General features: G+C 37.5%; 2 protein-coding genes across 11 annotated transcripts in view; one reads left to right on the top strand and one right to left on the bottom strand.

The window, feature by feature from the left end:
- Window positions 1-7,032, bottom strand: part of Mrgn1 (Mahogunin ring finger 1) — a 101,503-nt gene extending 94,471 nt beyond the window's left edge. For 7 of the 9 annotated variants that reach the window (XM_071595268.1, XM_071595225.1, XM_071595262.1 and 4 more), the window contains exons 1-4: window positions 6,697-7,023; window positions 6,504-6,595; window positions 6,297-6,415; window positions 1,507-1,612 (exon numbers count right to left, since the gene is read on the bottom strand). In XM_071595268.1, coding sequence (XP_071451369.1) covers window positions 1,507-1,612; window positions 6,297-6,415; window positions 6,504-6,595; window positions 6,697-6,767 — 388 coding nt within the window. In that variant the 5' untranslated portion in view covers window positions 6,768-7,023. Of the gene's footprint in view, window positions 1-1,506; window positions 1,613-6,296; window positions 6,416-6,503 lie in introns of all 9 variants that reach the window. The other 2 variants (XM_071595234.1, XM_071595256.1) reach the window with 2 other exon arrangements.
- On the top strand, window positions 6,384-13,184 carry LOC139696500 (caldesmon-like). Of its 2 annotated transcripts, XM_071595300.1 has the most exons (8): window positions 6,384-6,478; window positions 7,161-7,359; window positions 7,434-7,525; window positions 7,662-7,740; window positions 7,823-7,858; window positions 8,040-8,315; window positions 9,183-9,584; window positions 12,929-13,184. In XM_071595300.1, the coding sequence occupies exons 2-8, from the start codon at window positions 7,201-7,203 to the stop codon at window positions 13,043-13,045; spliced, it is 1,161 nt and encodes a 386-aa protein (XP_071451401.1). In that variant the 5' UTR covers window positions 6,384-6,478; window positions 7,161-7,200; the 3' UTR covers window positions 13,046-13,184. The 2 variants fall into 2 exon arrangements, with proteins under 2 accessions (XP_071451401.1, XP_071451393.1); XM_071595292.1 differs by lacking the exon at window positions 6,384-6,478 and having other exon boundaries at window positions 7,078-7,359.
- The last annotated feature ends 2,021 nt before the right edge of the window (window positions 13,185-15,205 follow it).

Genomic DNA, 15,205 nt, shown 5'->3' with positions numbered 1-15,205 from the left:
GTACTTGGTAAGCAGCTGCTGCAAAATCCAATGGTCTCAGAGTTTAAGTAAACTTTAGAAGTGCATAATTTATTTGTTAAAACTGCAACAGTGTAATTGTGGGCTCGAACCGTGGAATTCAATGAGCTCCAATTATTTCTTTGTGAGAACATTAACAGTGCATCATTTTGGTTTTTGGAATTCATGGCGCATTGCACCCGGCAAAATACAATAACATCCGTCCAAAGAATCCTCATGATCTCATGCCCACAGACGACATCCCAATCAAGAAACCGACGACACACATAAACATAAGGCCTATTACATGAATTACATCTAGTTACAGTGGTACGGATAAATCGGTCTGTGGAATTACGAAGCATTTTTCTTAACTATCAAGACCTATGTCAGATAACAAGAATGTAGCCATATGCCACGGAAGCCTTCAGCCTCAATGGGTATATTCCGCTCGAACTTCTGACGATGAAGCCTAAGTGTCCCAGCCTCTTTGGTCACCCCAAAATACATAAATCAATAGATGTACCTATTAGGTTTATGGTTTCTAGTGGCTCTTCCCCCAAAGACCAACCGTGACACCAAATTAATTCCCCATTTAGGAATCATAATAACTTCACCCCCAAACATGGCATCAAGAATTTACTCAGATTTACAAACATTAAATAGCAGAGAGTTGCCCCTAAATGTTGAATGGTGTCATTCAATGTCACCAACCTCTTTATCAGTACACCCAAAACCAAAGCTCTTGACCTAGTTGAAAGTCTCCTTGAGGGAGCTAAGAATCAGGATTGGTCATTGGTCAAATATGCTTGGTACACCAAAATCAGAACAGATTTATATTCAATGCCCAGCACTGCCACCAACTTGACGGCCAAGCATTGGGGTCACTGATTTTATCACTTCTGAAAATGTTTAGATAACTTGGAACAATGGTCATTCTCACCAAATACATACATTGATGGTGCATGGTGTGCTTTCTGAGAGTGGACTAGGATGAAAAACAAACAAAAAGTTTCTCAACAGCAATGAATTTGCAAGAGAAAAGCATCAAATTCACAAATGAAATCAAAAATTAAGATACTTTTAATTTTCTCAGAATTTCCATCTAAATCACGATAAAATTCAGTCATGGAATGCCACCAAGTAATGGTCTCAGTGAGTTTTATGAATTGTACATGTATTTCAGCCTAAATTGACTTTATTTAATGAATGTCAAATCATTTATGCATCCATTAATGATTGAACAAAACACATGATTAGAATGACAGAACAAAGAACATCTTTTTCTTCAAAGAAATAATTATTTAGGCTATGTCATGGGAAAAAGAAGTCTGCATATAGACCTATATCATAGATATCTATGTTACAACGCACTGATTTACAGAGAGTGTAATTCTAGAAACATTAAAGTCAGAGCTTTCTACATGATTTCACTAGAACTTACAGTACAATTGAATGATTGATTTGGCAGTTCCACACACCATAAAAAATTCAAAGAATAGTACTCACCACAAGGATCTTTTAAACGGATGAACTTCAAAGACTCCTTACGAATATTGACAAGACACTTGAGAGTTTTTGTCGGCTCATTTGCTTGTGGCGGTGGGTAAGGAAACTGCAGGTAAAAGATGTAAACTGTTATAAACCTATTACAGAGGGATTGTAATTATTTTTTAACATTTTTTTACATAAAACCATTTTATTCCTATTCTATAAAAACCATAAATATAGTACCCACTCAAATATCAGTTTGATAGGTGGGGGTAAACCCAATACTAATCCCGAGGGCATGTGAAATTCAAGCATCAGGGCAGGGGGACCAGCTCCTTTCCCTTTGGTTTCCCAGGGTGTTCTGGTACCCGCAAAATCAGACAGCTTGGGTGAAGGGTTGAGGGTGTCCATAGGCGTGTCCATGATTTGAAATTTGACCCTCGGGTCAGTAGTGCAACACTAACCCTCAACTGCCACATCCCTTCCTATTCTTTTACAGAAAAAATAGGTCGGACCAATAACTGACCGAATGAACAAATTCAAGAAAACATGAGAAAGAACTCAATGCTTTGATTAAAAAGCTCAGAGTGGGCTGGGACATCACCAAATCGTGCACCAAACCGCACCAAATGTGCACCACGCTGCGTTGCCTTCTCAGCATATTCATACTATCTACTAAGCATATGCAGCACCTGGTGTTGCCTGGAGAATATGATATTCTACTCATTTAAAACAAATAATAATAATAAAATTATAAAACTTGGCAGCATGAAAACCATACTTGTAGTATTAAATTCCAATATTGAAATCCTATGGTAGCTGACATTTTCATGCAGGATTTGGAGAAGAGGCAATAAAGGCTTACCCAAAGAAAGCATCTCTTTGGATCCGGTATGTCGACGACACCTTCGTCACATGGGAAGAAAGAACTAGACTTGTTCCTAAAACATCTTAATCAGCAACATCCTGCCATAAAATTCACCATGGAAATTGAGCAGAATGGTGTGTCCTGCCCTTTTTAGATGTGTTAGTTACCAGGAAACCTAATAGCAGCCTTGAATATTCAGTATAGCGCAAAAAAACTCGCACCGACCCGTATTTGAATGCACAATCGCACCACCATCCTGCCCAGAAGTGTTGGCAGGTAAATACACGAGATCATCGCGCCTATACCATCTCAGACGCCGATTCGCTCCCGTCCGAAAAGAGATACCTCATCTCAGCGGTGGGGAAAAACGGATACCCTGAACAATTGGTCCCAAAAAGGACCGCCAAAAAAGAAATGGAGTTCATCTACATCTACTAAATACCCCGCAAGCCACCGCAAGGGCATGTAGAGTTGACGCAAGATGTGATTCTGCCTGAGAAACAGAGCAAGGAGAAGCCTGAAAAAGAAAAACCAACGACATATGCCACCATTCCATATGTCGCCGGAACAGCCGAAAAGATAAGTAGGTTACTAAGAAAGCATAACAAAACAACTAGGTTTTCCACGGGAAGAAAAATCAGCGACATGATACATAAGCCAAAGGACCACATCTCCGATCTCATGCACGAAGGTGTACATGAGATAAGGTGCACGTGTGGGAAGTCCTATATCAGCCAGACAGGACGATCCATCAGATGCAGGACCAAAGAGCACCAAAGGGCCAGAGATAAGAACAGTTCCAACCCTCGGCAATTGCCAAACATGCATGGTTGATACCCACACACACTATCAAGTGCCATCAAGCAAGAGTGCTGGCAAAAGAAAGGCATTATTTTTCGAGACTGATAAGAGAAGCAGTTGGCTCACATATTGAAAAGGTTGATTCCCATTGGCTGCCAAGAGAGAGCCAATCAGAGAGCTCCCAGCGTCTCCTATATACAGCGGCCAAATTGCAACGCAAATCACTCCGACCTGAAGATGCCTCCAGGACTGGGGGCGCGAAACAGTTATCCATCAAATCACCTACGCGACGGAAATTCCCGAAGGAAGAATGAATTCATCCACTGAATTTTATTTAAAATAACTAGTTTTGTCAAACAGTAGACATCAACATGATCAAAGTACAGAATTTTTGCCATATTCATACACATGGATGTGGTAGGAGGAGATTTGGGGGAGGTAAAGCTTGTGGCAAGTTTGGAGGGGAGGATAGCAGGGGAGCATGTTATTTAAGAATCATAAAGGGGAGTCTGGAGTCAGGAGGTAGGGGAACTCGGAAGAAGGGGGAGGAAGTTGGCGACAGAACCAAGGAAGAGGGTTGCTCATGAGAATGGTTTTTTCCAGTGGGTCCGCTCAGTTGGGAAGACTTGTGACCAGATTGGATGCTCTGCTCAAAAACCTCATTGGAGTCACTCCCTAATACAGTTTCATCAACTCCCGCAAACTGGGTAACATCCTTCCGAAAAAAAAACACCAAACCTGGCGAACATTTGATAGTGTCTTTTGATGTCACCAATCTCTCTCGCAGCATCCCTGAGCCAGAGGCAATGGATGCGTGCACCTGAAAGATTATTAAAGAGAGGAGGCTTGGCACCATCTTTAGTAAATCAATTTCTGAAACTACTGAAAGCGTATGAAGAAAAGAATTACTCCCTCCTCAAGGGTGATTTTTAATTGCAAAATGATGGCCTCCCCACCATCTCCACTTCTCACAGAATTAGTAATGGGCAACCGAAAGGAAAAACTTTTCGATCCAGGGGTTGTTAAGACCCAGGACATTTTTGTTTGGTTGGGCTGGTAAGTTCTCTCACCTCCCACCATCCCCCCCCCTGCACTAAACTTAAATGACATGCTGCCCCCCCCCCCTCTGCCTCCCACCACATCCATGCGTATGCATTTGCTGAAAATCCTGTGCCGCCTACCTTATGCTGTCAACTGTTCAACATAATCAGGGGAACTTGCAAAAGAAGTTTCTCAGGGAGCACAATTGCTGCTCCAAACTGCATTCCAGGGACATTTTATTTCAAAACAGCTGTCGGGAATACTAATAAATGGCAACCAATGAGAAGAAAAGTGACTCAACATAGATAAACAGTTGAGACTTTCCAAACTTATCATGGGATGAAAGATTGCTAAGTACCTATAGATTATTCAAAGAAATAATCACATAGAACATTGAAGATTCAGGTGAAAAATAAACCTGAAGTTTTTGCATGTGAGAGCATTAATACTGTCAATTATGAAGGAGTTGTTGCTAGTAGTTTCAAATTGCTTTCTTGCCCAGTCAACAACTCTTCAAAAACAAACAATCAAAATGAGTGAAAATGAAGGAAGCCTTGTCATTACATTATTCAAAATTAAAAGAGCAATCTGCTTGTTCACTGAGAAAGGAAGAGTATTACACAGCAATGATTTGCATTTGGCCTTTATTCATTTTTTTATCACAAAAAACTTTTTTTCCATGTTACATAGAATAGAGATAAGAGCTTCCTGATGGTTAGGATAAAAATTACTTAGCTTCGATTGTTCTTAAAATTGTTTTGAGCTGAAGGATCCAAGCTGCTTCCAGGAATTACTGCTGCAACGGTCAATTGTTAGATAACTGTTTAATTGCCAGAAACAGCATGGATCCTTCATGAGATAGACGCCGTGGAAGCCTTAGGATTGCTTTACACTATACATGTTTTAAAATTACATTCTATACATAAAAGAACATCGTTATTTATTTGCAATCCTGTTTTTCATTCAGGTAAAAACACATTAATCAAGTCCCATATTTCTATCCAAATTTCTTAGAGTGAATATTCACAAAATTTCACATCATCTAAGAACTAGTGCTCTGGTTGAATCTCAATAGTGGAACCCAATTGGAACCCTAACAGAAAGAAACTAAAAATATCTAAAACAATTTGTATTTTACATCTAACTTGGGGATCTTAAATGATGGCATCATTCAATATGCAAAGAGATATATTTCAATTAAAGTCCAAAAATGTTGGGTTACTTTGTTGTACTGGAAAACATTTAAGACTTAATTGTCACATATGACTCTCATTCATTACCTTGAGTTGGTCTTTGTTGAAGTATTGTCCGTTAATTTGGTATCATTACCACACAAAATATACCAATTCATCTGAAAAAGTTAAACTCTTGATTTTTGACTGCTTTGTTATGAACTCGGTATTAATAGTCAAAGGCACGTATCACTATCTAACGAGTAGCTTAATCTCATCACCATTTCTGCACGTAGATAGTACGAGTGCGTTCATTCTGTATGGACTGTTAAACAATTTTATAAAATCACCTGATCGACTCCCACTGATAAAATTTACTGTCACAACAGTCACTTTAAGAAGCCGCACTCTCTTTGATGCCCTATTTCGCCATAATACTCATGGTAATTACCATTCCATTATGCAATGTGCAACTGCAACACATCTTTACGGTATTGATTTTATCAATATCTTCCTGAATTCCTTCAAACGCTTTGTCAGAAACAATATATGTACCTGAGTAAGGAGATGTTTTCAATTTGCTAACTTTTAGGCAGTCAGATGAATGTTCAAATTCAGTCTTAAAAATTATAATTGTACTCTTACAGCTATATTGTATTATTTTTAAATCTCATGATCAAAAATCTTCGGTTCAGGTCAGAAATAAATTCCCTAAATGAATTGCTTCTTTCTATTTCCTAATTTTAATGGTCAAAAGAGCTATTATTTCAACTTTGAGTTTTATTATTAGGTTATCGTACTTCATTCGTGAATTAATCGAATGAGCTATTTTTATTGTAACGGTAGCAATTAGAAAAAAGGTCAATTTCCCTTAAAATAAATATCATTGTCATTTCCTAAGTCACAATTTGGAAACTATTACTCACCGGGGTAGGTCGACTGCCAAGGAAATTAAGATCAGCATTTTCTCCAAATAAATACGCTTCAGGCTGCGGTGTATCAAATCTTTCTCCACCCATTATGAAGTGACTTCCAAAATAATTTCCTGAAATCCATTGAAGGAGGCAGTATTTCCGAATGAATCCAATTATCAACGTCAAGATGACAGGTAAATAATCTTTTTCTGATTTTACCTGATCTCGGAGGATACTTGTAGGCATGATTCGAGGCGATGTCAACCTCCTCTACCCCTGCATTTTGCCTACTGGTGAATGCACCCATTGTGCTAAAATAATTTTAAGAATGAAAATATGTGTTAAGTTGGGCTACTAGTCGTGTCGATGTTCTCAGATACGACCACGAATACACATATTGCTGGACACGAACATTTGAAACGGAGAATTTGTAAAATATTTTGGCCTAGTTGTATTCAGCTGAAAGTTGAGCTGAATGTACATGAATGAGGATTTATATACCGCTTTACTTCACTCCTTGGCCAAATTTGTCGGCCATTGCATTTGTGTACAGAAACACCAACACCATCGATGCACTAAACAGACGACAAAGAGCAGAAAAGAGCTAATGCGCAATTTCCAGGAGTGTTGTAAATTCCAACTTTAAAGTGTAAAAGGATGACAAATTTTTTATGAAATTGACAAGGTTTAAATTACACATCATTATTTTTCCGTTGACGACATCGAAAAACTGGTGTGACTTCATTCCCTTAACTTTGTCGATCGTCTACTGTTATTTTGTTGTTGCTTGGTAATGATATGTTATTGTTTTGTTTGTTTGAAACGCCCGTCACCGCCCTTAACTTTCCCGCCTTGTTTCATGTGGTGAAATAAAAGTGGAGATGTGAAGGTTGGGGATTTTCGAAAGAGATTCGTAATGGTTCGCATAGGAGAGTACTCCCCCAATTTTCGTGGAAATAAACTCGGGATAGAGGGTGGTAATCGAGGAATATTTGGTTTTGGTGAATATGAAGAAAAGAGGAAGTATTACAACGAGCAGAGAAAACTCGAGTACAAACAATACATAGCTCAACAGGTAAATATGACAAATGCTGAAACCGTGAGTTGTTTTTAGTTTAGTCCTTAATGTATATGTAACATTATTTTCAGGCGTTGAAAACCTCATGTTCCGGAAGTAGCGATAGTGTATCGCAAATACCTACTGTGGAACCAACTGTTTTTGTCGAAAGTTTACTTACAGAGTAGGTTTTTTTATACATTTGCTATTTGATTAAGCTGAATTTTGTGTGAATTCACTGGTTTGAAAAGCTGTTACGATATACTAATTTTTATCGAGAAACTTTAATTTCATATATTGATTGAAGTTTCTTCCATCAGTGTTGGAACTTCCGTCCGGAAAGACGTTGCCACGCAAACATCAAGCATAGAACTGCGAGATGCCTGTACAAATACAGTTGTAAGCTAGACAAATATGTGTGAACCTTCATTCGATTTCTCATAGGGAACACTTACGGAATATATTGTGCGTATTATTTCAGGTGCCAGTTTCGACAGAAGGCCGGGATTATATCCTAGTGAGTACTTGTAACTAGTTCAAAGGCTTTTAAAATTCAAATATGTGATAAGCCAATACCGTGGAAGAATATATTGTTCCATGGAAAAGGCATTATCTAAAATTGGATACAGGTAAAAATTTCAGTCCGTACCACCTTGTATTTTCTTAGTTCTGACAGAAAACCATTATATATGTTTCAGTCTAGTGGTAGTATGCCTGGAAACTTGAAACAAGATTCCGTGAATGCACTGACTTCTCAAATAAAAGAAAGTAACTGCCATTATTTGAATGCTGCCTCACAGTATGAGCGAGACTTGCGTGCTCAGATAGAGGAGAGGAAGAATCACGCCAGGGAACTCGAAAGGAGGGAGCGGCAGGAGGCTGAGTCGAGAGAGAGGTGGATGGCTGAGGAAGCCAGAAGGGAGTTGGAGAGGCATCGAGTGGAGGAAATGAGACTCAAGGCATGGGAGGATTGTGTGAGTTCTAATGTCTCTCCCTCCTTATGTTTGTCATTAGCAGAATCCTTGTTGTTGTCATTAGCAGAATCTCAATTTGAAGGATCCTGGCAGTACTTGTGTATTAGAGTTAATTTATGTCTATGGCCCAAGTTGAGCCACTTTAGGATCCATTTGCCTACTTCCGGTTTTTAGATTAGATTACTAGTCAATTGATACATATGCCCGATTGAGGAAACTTGATGATATGTGACAGCACTCATGACATATGTCCTCCTAAATTCCTTGTTAATCCCTCTTATTTTTTATTTTACTTCACAAAAATTAGCCATTCATACCTCTTTTCCATTTTTTTTACCCCTTTGCCATAAAAATTATTCCAGCGTTTACTGTCCTTGTTGTGACAGTTTCACCTTATTTTGCCCGTGACTAAAATATGTTACAGCTTCATATATGATGCTCCCACCGTGTTATTCACTTTTTCCGGGAGTGTTAGTTGCTTCATATAGAATGTAGACGTTCTGGAATGTTTCATTTCATGACAAAAATCCCCAAGTTATGGTAAATTGGCAAATTTAAGATGGTGGCGAAGAAGGAAATTATCAACATTTCACAGTCATACAATGAATGCTGTGTGTAACATTTTCCTGAGGAATGTGTAACTCATAGGACGATCTCCTTCCTTCACATTATAAACCAACAAGTGTCAAGGGAAATTAAAACCCACCAAGGTCACATGCCAAGGAAACTTCTACCTGAGAGTATATTTCCATAGTCAGCAATTGTCAGGCATCCTAAGTACATTTTTTTTGTCATTTCTGAAGGATTTATTAGTTTTATGGATGATTTATGTTTTCCTTATTTTTCCATTCTTCTCACTTTCTTTAGAGAAAGCAAAGATTGGAAGAGTTTCGCAACTGTAGTGAGCAACTCCAGAGGGAAGCTAAAGAAAGTAGACGAACGAAGATGAGGGAACGGAGAGAAGTGTCCAGGAATGTGACAGTAAGTGCTGGGTCAGATTCTAATGGGAATGTGCACTCCTCAAGGGAGGTTGTTGATCAGCAAGTCTCAAAATCTGTCCCCAAAGCCAGTGCAATTCAGTCACAAGTATCGGACAAACTGAAATTGTCAGGAAGGAAGCAGTGTTATATTCAAGAAGAGTGTCTTGAGCAGGGTATTTCAAGGCAGGAAGTGCCAAGGAAAGCCACGGAAAAAGAGACAACTCCAAAACCTTGTCCTCCCCATCTCCAGAAAGGGAAAGATGGTTCTCCTCTTCCATCACCTGAAGAGGTAATTGATATTCCATATTGAGTTTCATATGATAGTGTATACATATTGATGTAGGCATTTGCATGCTATGAATACTCATTTGGACAACTATCAATTTTTTATATTCTCTTTTTAAGGTACGGCATATGTGATGATAAATTTTGTACTAGCTAAGTGTAATGTAATTAATAACTCATTGGTAAGTAACTGCGTGTGTGACAGGAATATTTCTTGCACAGTTACCTTGGTGTAAATCTCAAGTTCTAGGCCTTCATCCAAATCATAATTCCAGGAGCCTCATTTGCACAGAGGTGGAGAGGCTGTCGAGACGAGGCGTGGAGAGCAGACTATAAGTCTGCTCTCTCAAGCTATGTGCCTCGTACATCTTAATTTGGGAATCACCCTCAAAGCAATAATTATATTTTCATTTAAATTATCTTTCTTAAGTGAGGAGAAAGTTAATGCTTACTTGCACAAAATTAAGTAAAGATAGTATCTAAGTGACTTTTCAGAGTTTGAATTGAATTGATGGAAAAATAAAAAGTTCCCAATTTCTCTCTAGATACTGCGATAAAACACAAGCATCACTGAGAGGCCATTCAAAGTTATTTGTCCAAAAATTGGGCCATAAAGCGACTAAATGTACACTTACTCTAATAATAATAATAGTTTATTCGTCCAAGACACAGTGCACTGTAATAATACTGGCAAGTGTATAGGACATGTTACAAAGTTTACAAGAACAGGACATATTGCAAATTTGGCCTCAAGTATTCTTATACACTGTAAAAACACTTATCAATGATTGAGGTATTCTTGGACCTTTTCCTTGAAGACTAGTATGCGCTGTTCCTTTTTAATACTTGCTGGAAGATTATTATATAATTTTACATGCATATACTTTGGGTCGTTTGAAGCCAAGGATAACTTGGCTGACTTTGCATGCAAGTTGTTGCATTGTCTTGTATTATACAACTGGATACCAGTGGTTATTTCAAAATCAACACTATATTGTTTCACAAGTAATACACATTGATAAATATATACCCAAGGAGCGGATAAAAATTCAAGTTTTTAGAAGAGGTTGACAGTGGGCATAATAATTTTTGTTACACATCACTCTTACCATATTATAAAGATGTCCAGATATTTCTGCCAAAAATTGCCTTTCTCGGGCAACCTCAAATACAGTGGTTACACACCCAGAGAAAATTATGCACATATCTCTTTAGAGTCATATGAGCTTTTGCTTTTCAAAGCCAAAGATATGTCAGACACTTCAAAATGGTGAAGCTTATATGTAACAACATAAACAAGTGATGCAAATAAAATCTTGTGTTCTACACCATATTTCATTGCCAAATTTGCAGTGGGTAACTTTGCCATCATCCTCAGGGTAGAAAACAATGTTATGATCAAGTTGGTCGTATTTGTAAATTTAAAATGAACCTAACTTCAGTAAAAAAAAGTGACAAGTAAGGGGAAAGATAGTGAACACAAACTAGGTCACTGGAGCGTGTTTGGGAAATAGTTACCCATGCATACCTCAATCACACATAAGCAATGCAAAAATAAATGAAAGAAACAAGTCTTACAACCACTCAATCACTGGCGTGTGTTAAGGAATAACAGTCACTGTAAGGAATTAAGGTTAAGGAATTGCATTCACATTCTCAGGGTTTGCAAGGATCTCCTATGCCAGGGATCCATTGTACTCACACAGATGAATACAGAAAACAAAGGAAGTAAATAGTGGGAGTAGGTAAGTGCCTAGAGGACACCTGACACCAGGTGTTCCACCTGCCGAGCAGGCCTCTTCAGAGAAGAGTGCATTATCACTATTATGTTCTCTACTTGTCTCTTTAACTTAGTCTCCAAACCTTAACCCAATGCTTCCCTTCTCACCCTGACCCTTCTTACTCCTTCCTAGGGAGGGCCCCACCTGAGTGTTTTCCTCGCCCTCCCTCTCCCCACTCTACACCAAAATGCAGCGGTTGCTCTTTCCCCCTCTTAACCATTTGCACACTGCTGCTCTACATACATTCCCACCAAAAAGGTGCCCTTTATTGTTGCTAGATCTGTGAATTCATGGCAATGAGAGTGGAATGCTGAAGCTTAGGTTGGGTAATATTAAATCCAAGTGGCAAAGCCGAAAACTTCGTCATTTCAATAAAGTGAACATTTTCCACGGATGCATTCAAGCCCAAAGGATTGGAAACGGTTACTAATGATCATTTAGTATTACTTGCTTGAAGTCTAAAATTGACCAAATGATTAATTTGATATTTTTTTCAAATATCTCATTTAGGTCAAAGTTCAATGCTGTTAATGAGAAGCACTTTTATATGAAATAAAATTCTTCATTGCTTTTGCTTTGTATACATTTCCATAAAACCTGTAATTTGGAAGCTATATCATTCATTGCCCATTAACATTAAGGGGTGTCATACACTGAGTTAATAAAACAATAATTGAAGAAAATCACAGAATATGCCTGAACAAAAAAGTGTTATATAAAGTTGTTTTACATATTGGGTGCACTTAGAACTGAATTTCAAGTATATAGCACATATCTATCAAGTTGGAGAAGACTGTCAAAGTCTAAAACATTATATTTTATAGTCACATTTAGCATAAATTTAAGCATAAAATATTCCTTTAATCTTCTGTCATAGATAATAGTAGCATTGTACTGGGCATAGTAATTTGTCAGAGGGAGAATAATTGGTTGAGTGATATTTCTTAGGGTCATGCGTAATGATGCACACAAAATGAAACATCATTATTGATTTATTGCCATTATCTTTAGAAGATAATTATTATAACTATATAATTTCATTACTTTATTATTGTGAAATAGAAGACAGGATGAGTGGCTATTGTTGCTGCTTTGCCTGAGAACATCTTTGAAATATAATACGAATCAGCAACAGTTTTCAACCCATAAGTTGCTTTGATAGGTGGAATAGAGCTTGCCTAATACATGCTGAACCCAAACTCATGTGAAGTTCACACAAAACCTGTCATTGCTCTTTAATTGTACTTATTTTTAGAACTCTCTATCACCTGATATTTTACTCTACACCATTCCTGTACTCAAGTAATTTTTTCATTTGAGTAGAGTATACTCTTGACTTTTAAAAGTGCATTGAAAGAGGCAAATACACATACAGGTATACTTAGCTTACCACTGCAGCATATATGAAGCAAAATAGTTATAAATTATTATAAGTTAAAGTGTACAGTTGGCAATAATTCAGAATCAGTTGTCAACTGCCTTTTATATAAGTACTCTAAATACATATTATTGTATTTCTTGGTAAGCTAGTCATAGTTTATTTCAAAAAATAATTATTCTCTTTCAGGATTGCAGAAGTAAAATTTTATCCCACTTGGGAGAAATTAGAAGACGCCTTGCGACAGAACAGATTAAAATGGAAGGAGCATTAAAAAAAATTAATTCGCCTGATAAAAAAATGTGAAATGGCATCAGATGGTAACACTCGTGAATGCCCAAAACCACTTTGCACCTCCTGGAGTAATGGGTACTTTTAAGTTATCATTGGACTGTACATTTTAAACACCCTGTATTTTTTATTTTGTATTTCATAAATTTTTGTTTAAGTGTATTCGTATGGAATAAAGAATAAAATTATGATGTTATTATGTAATGTCAATAATTTTACAAATTTTAATGTATTTCCCTTCCATTATGACATTTAGATAGGAATGATTCATTTGAGTTGACAACTTGAGGTTTTTATTAATGGTGATAGAGCTTCAAATGCCAGGAAAGGAAAAAGGATGATCAGATCATACTTGGGGTACATGTTGCCGGAGTAGAAAATATCCTTGCGATCCCCGAGGGTGTGTGTGAATGCAATTCACGAGAGCAACTGTCATTCCTAAACAAACCCTTGTGATTGAGTGGTTGCAAGTTTGTTTCCTTATTTATTAATTTTACATTGTTTGTGTGCGATTGAGGTACACATGGGCTACTGTTTCCCAAACACACCCAACTGACCAAGTGTGCATTTCCCATCTTCCCCTTACTTGTAACTTTGTTTTTACCTCCCACCCCACCTTTAAACAAACCTAGTGCCAATCAAGTTTACAGTCTCAGCTATTTCAATTTTCATTGCTTCATGACAGTATCATCAGTTCATTTAAAATTTACTTTTATTTGCCTCTTTAAATATCATTTTTTTAAAGCAATAGTACAGGGTGAGTCAGCATTACCTGATGGTTCCTTGAAGGTACTGGAGCCAAAATGTCAGGTAATGCCCACTCACCCTGTATATTCCAAATAACAGCCAGAATTGAAGTCAATATCACTAAAATGGCAGTATCCCTCACCAAGATTCTATTAATAATGATTTTACATATTTCAAAGAAACTGTGGTGATTGTGAATGATTTTACATTTTCAAGGGATGGCAGTGTAGGTATAAGATAAGCCTGGAAATACTCATTGGATATCATTATATTCATCAGTCATCTAAATATTCCAGAACCAAATAAAAGCAATTTTACGTAGGTAAAGAAATATTTTTTCTATTTACAGTGCTTTAAGTTTGGATGGTAACTTATTGTAGATGTGGATACCCATGTTTTTTGATGAGAGACGTTCATAATGTCTCTTTCTAATTGTTTATGGTGATTAAAGAAAGTCATTGATGTTCTTCTTAATATTATGCGATAAAATGAACAGATGAATGCAAGGCACAAGCAGTGTTTGAAAAAGGGACTTGCGTGTTTGTCTACAGGGGCATTTGAAACTACCCACACCATCAACTTCTTAATTCAAAATATTTCAAGTAGTGTAACTGAGGAAATCCATGAGAGACCCAGGAGTAAACATACCAGCCAAAGTGTACGGCAAGTAAAATTTTCTGTTTGAGGTTTTAAAGCATAAAACATTTATAAAATTTAATTGCGTCAGTAATATACATAAGCCCTTCAAGTTAGATTCATGCCTATATGTGGACCAGCAGAGAGAATATTTTCTAGAATGCAGGGATGAAGATGCCTCCCATATGGGGCAAACAGGAAGAAGCCTTCACATTCAAGTTGCCAAGCATGGCAATAACTTCACCAATAGGTATTCCAAATCTGCAGCCCTTCTTGCCCAAGGTCATCCCTAGGGGGTTTCAATCCAAGATGCTTCACTGGAAGAGTGGATGCAAATGAAATCCCAGAACAATGATATTTTATCTCAAAATGGTACCACAAGAACATCACTATGACCATGTTAGTACCCCTTCCTTGCTATCCTTCAGTTACTAAACCCAGTGAAGAGCCATCCATTCCTTACCCCTGCTTCCACGCCAGTGTCAATATTATTCTCCCCCCCATCACCCCTCTTCATGTCCAACTTACTGACCTCCCCCACTTCCATCTTTCAATTAAAAAGTAGCATTAAGTAAAACCTACCTCGCAGATACTGCAGTGCATTAAAATCCATCCTATTTGTGGAATGTCAGTCAAATTTTTTTAGCATTGCACCATGCATCAGTTTTTTGGTTTTGTCATTTTTTCATTCAGATAATAATATAAAGAATAATAAATATAATATAATTTCATCAAAATATTTAAGAGTAAATATAGGGTAAATATAAGGCGAAGGAAATTTTACAGGTGTAA

The sequence above is a fragment of the Hetaerina americana genome, unplaced genomic scaffold (genome assembly GCF_022747635.1).
Source record: "Hetaerina americana unplaced genomic scaffold, ioHetAmer1.1.p SCAF_1, whole genome shotgun sequence".
NCBI lineage: Eukaryota > Metazoa > Arthropoda > Insecta > Odonata > Calopterygidae > Hetaerina > Hetaerina americana.
This window is presented reverse-complemented; position numbering and strand designations above follow the sequence as displayed.

Excerpts from the sequence above, each read along its gene's own strand:
- LOC139696500 (XM_071595300.1), top strand. The coding sequence starts at position 7,201 with ATGGTTCGCATAGGAGAGTACTCCCCCAATTTTCGTGGAAATAAACTC. Across the intron at positions 7,859-8,039 it reads AAGGCCGGGATTATATCCTA|TCTAGTGGTAGTATGCCTGG; the intron begins GTGAGTACTTGT and ends TATATGTTTCAG. Across the intron at positions 9,585-12,928 it reads CTCTTCCATCACCTGAAGAG|GATTGCAGAAGTAAAATTTT; the intron begins GTAATTGATATT and ends ATTCTCTTTCAG.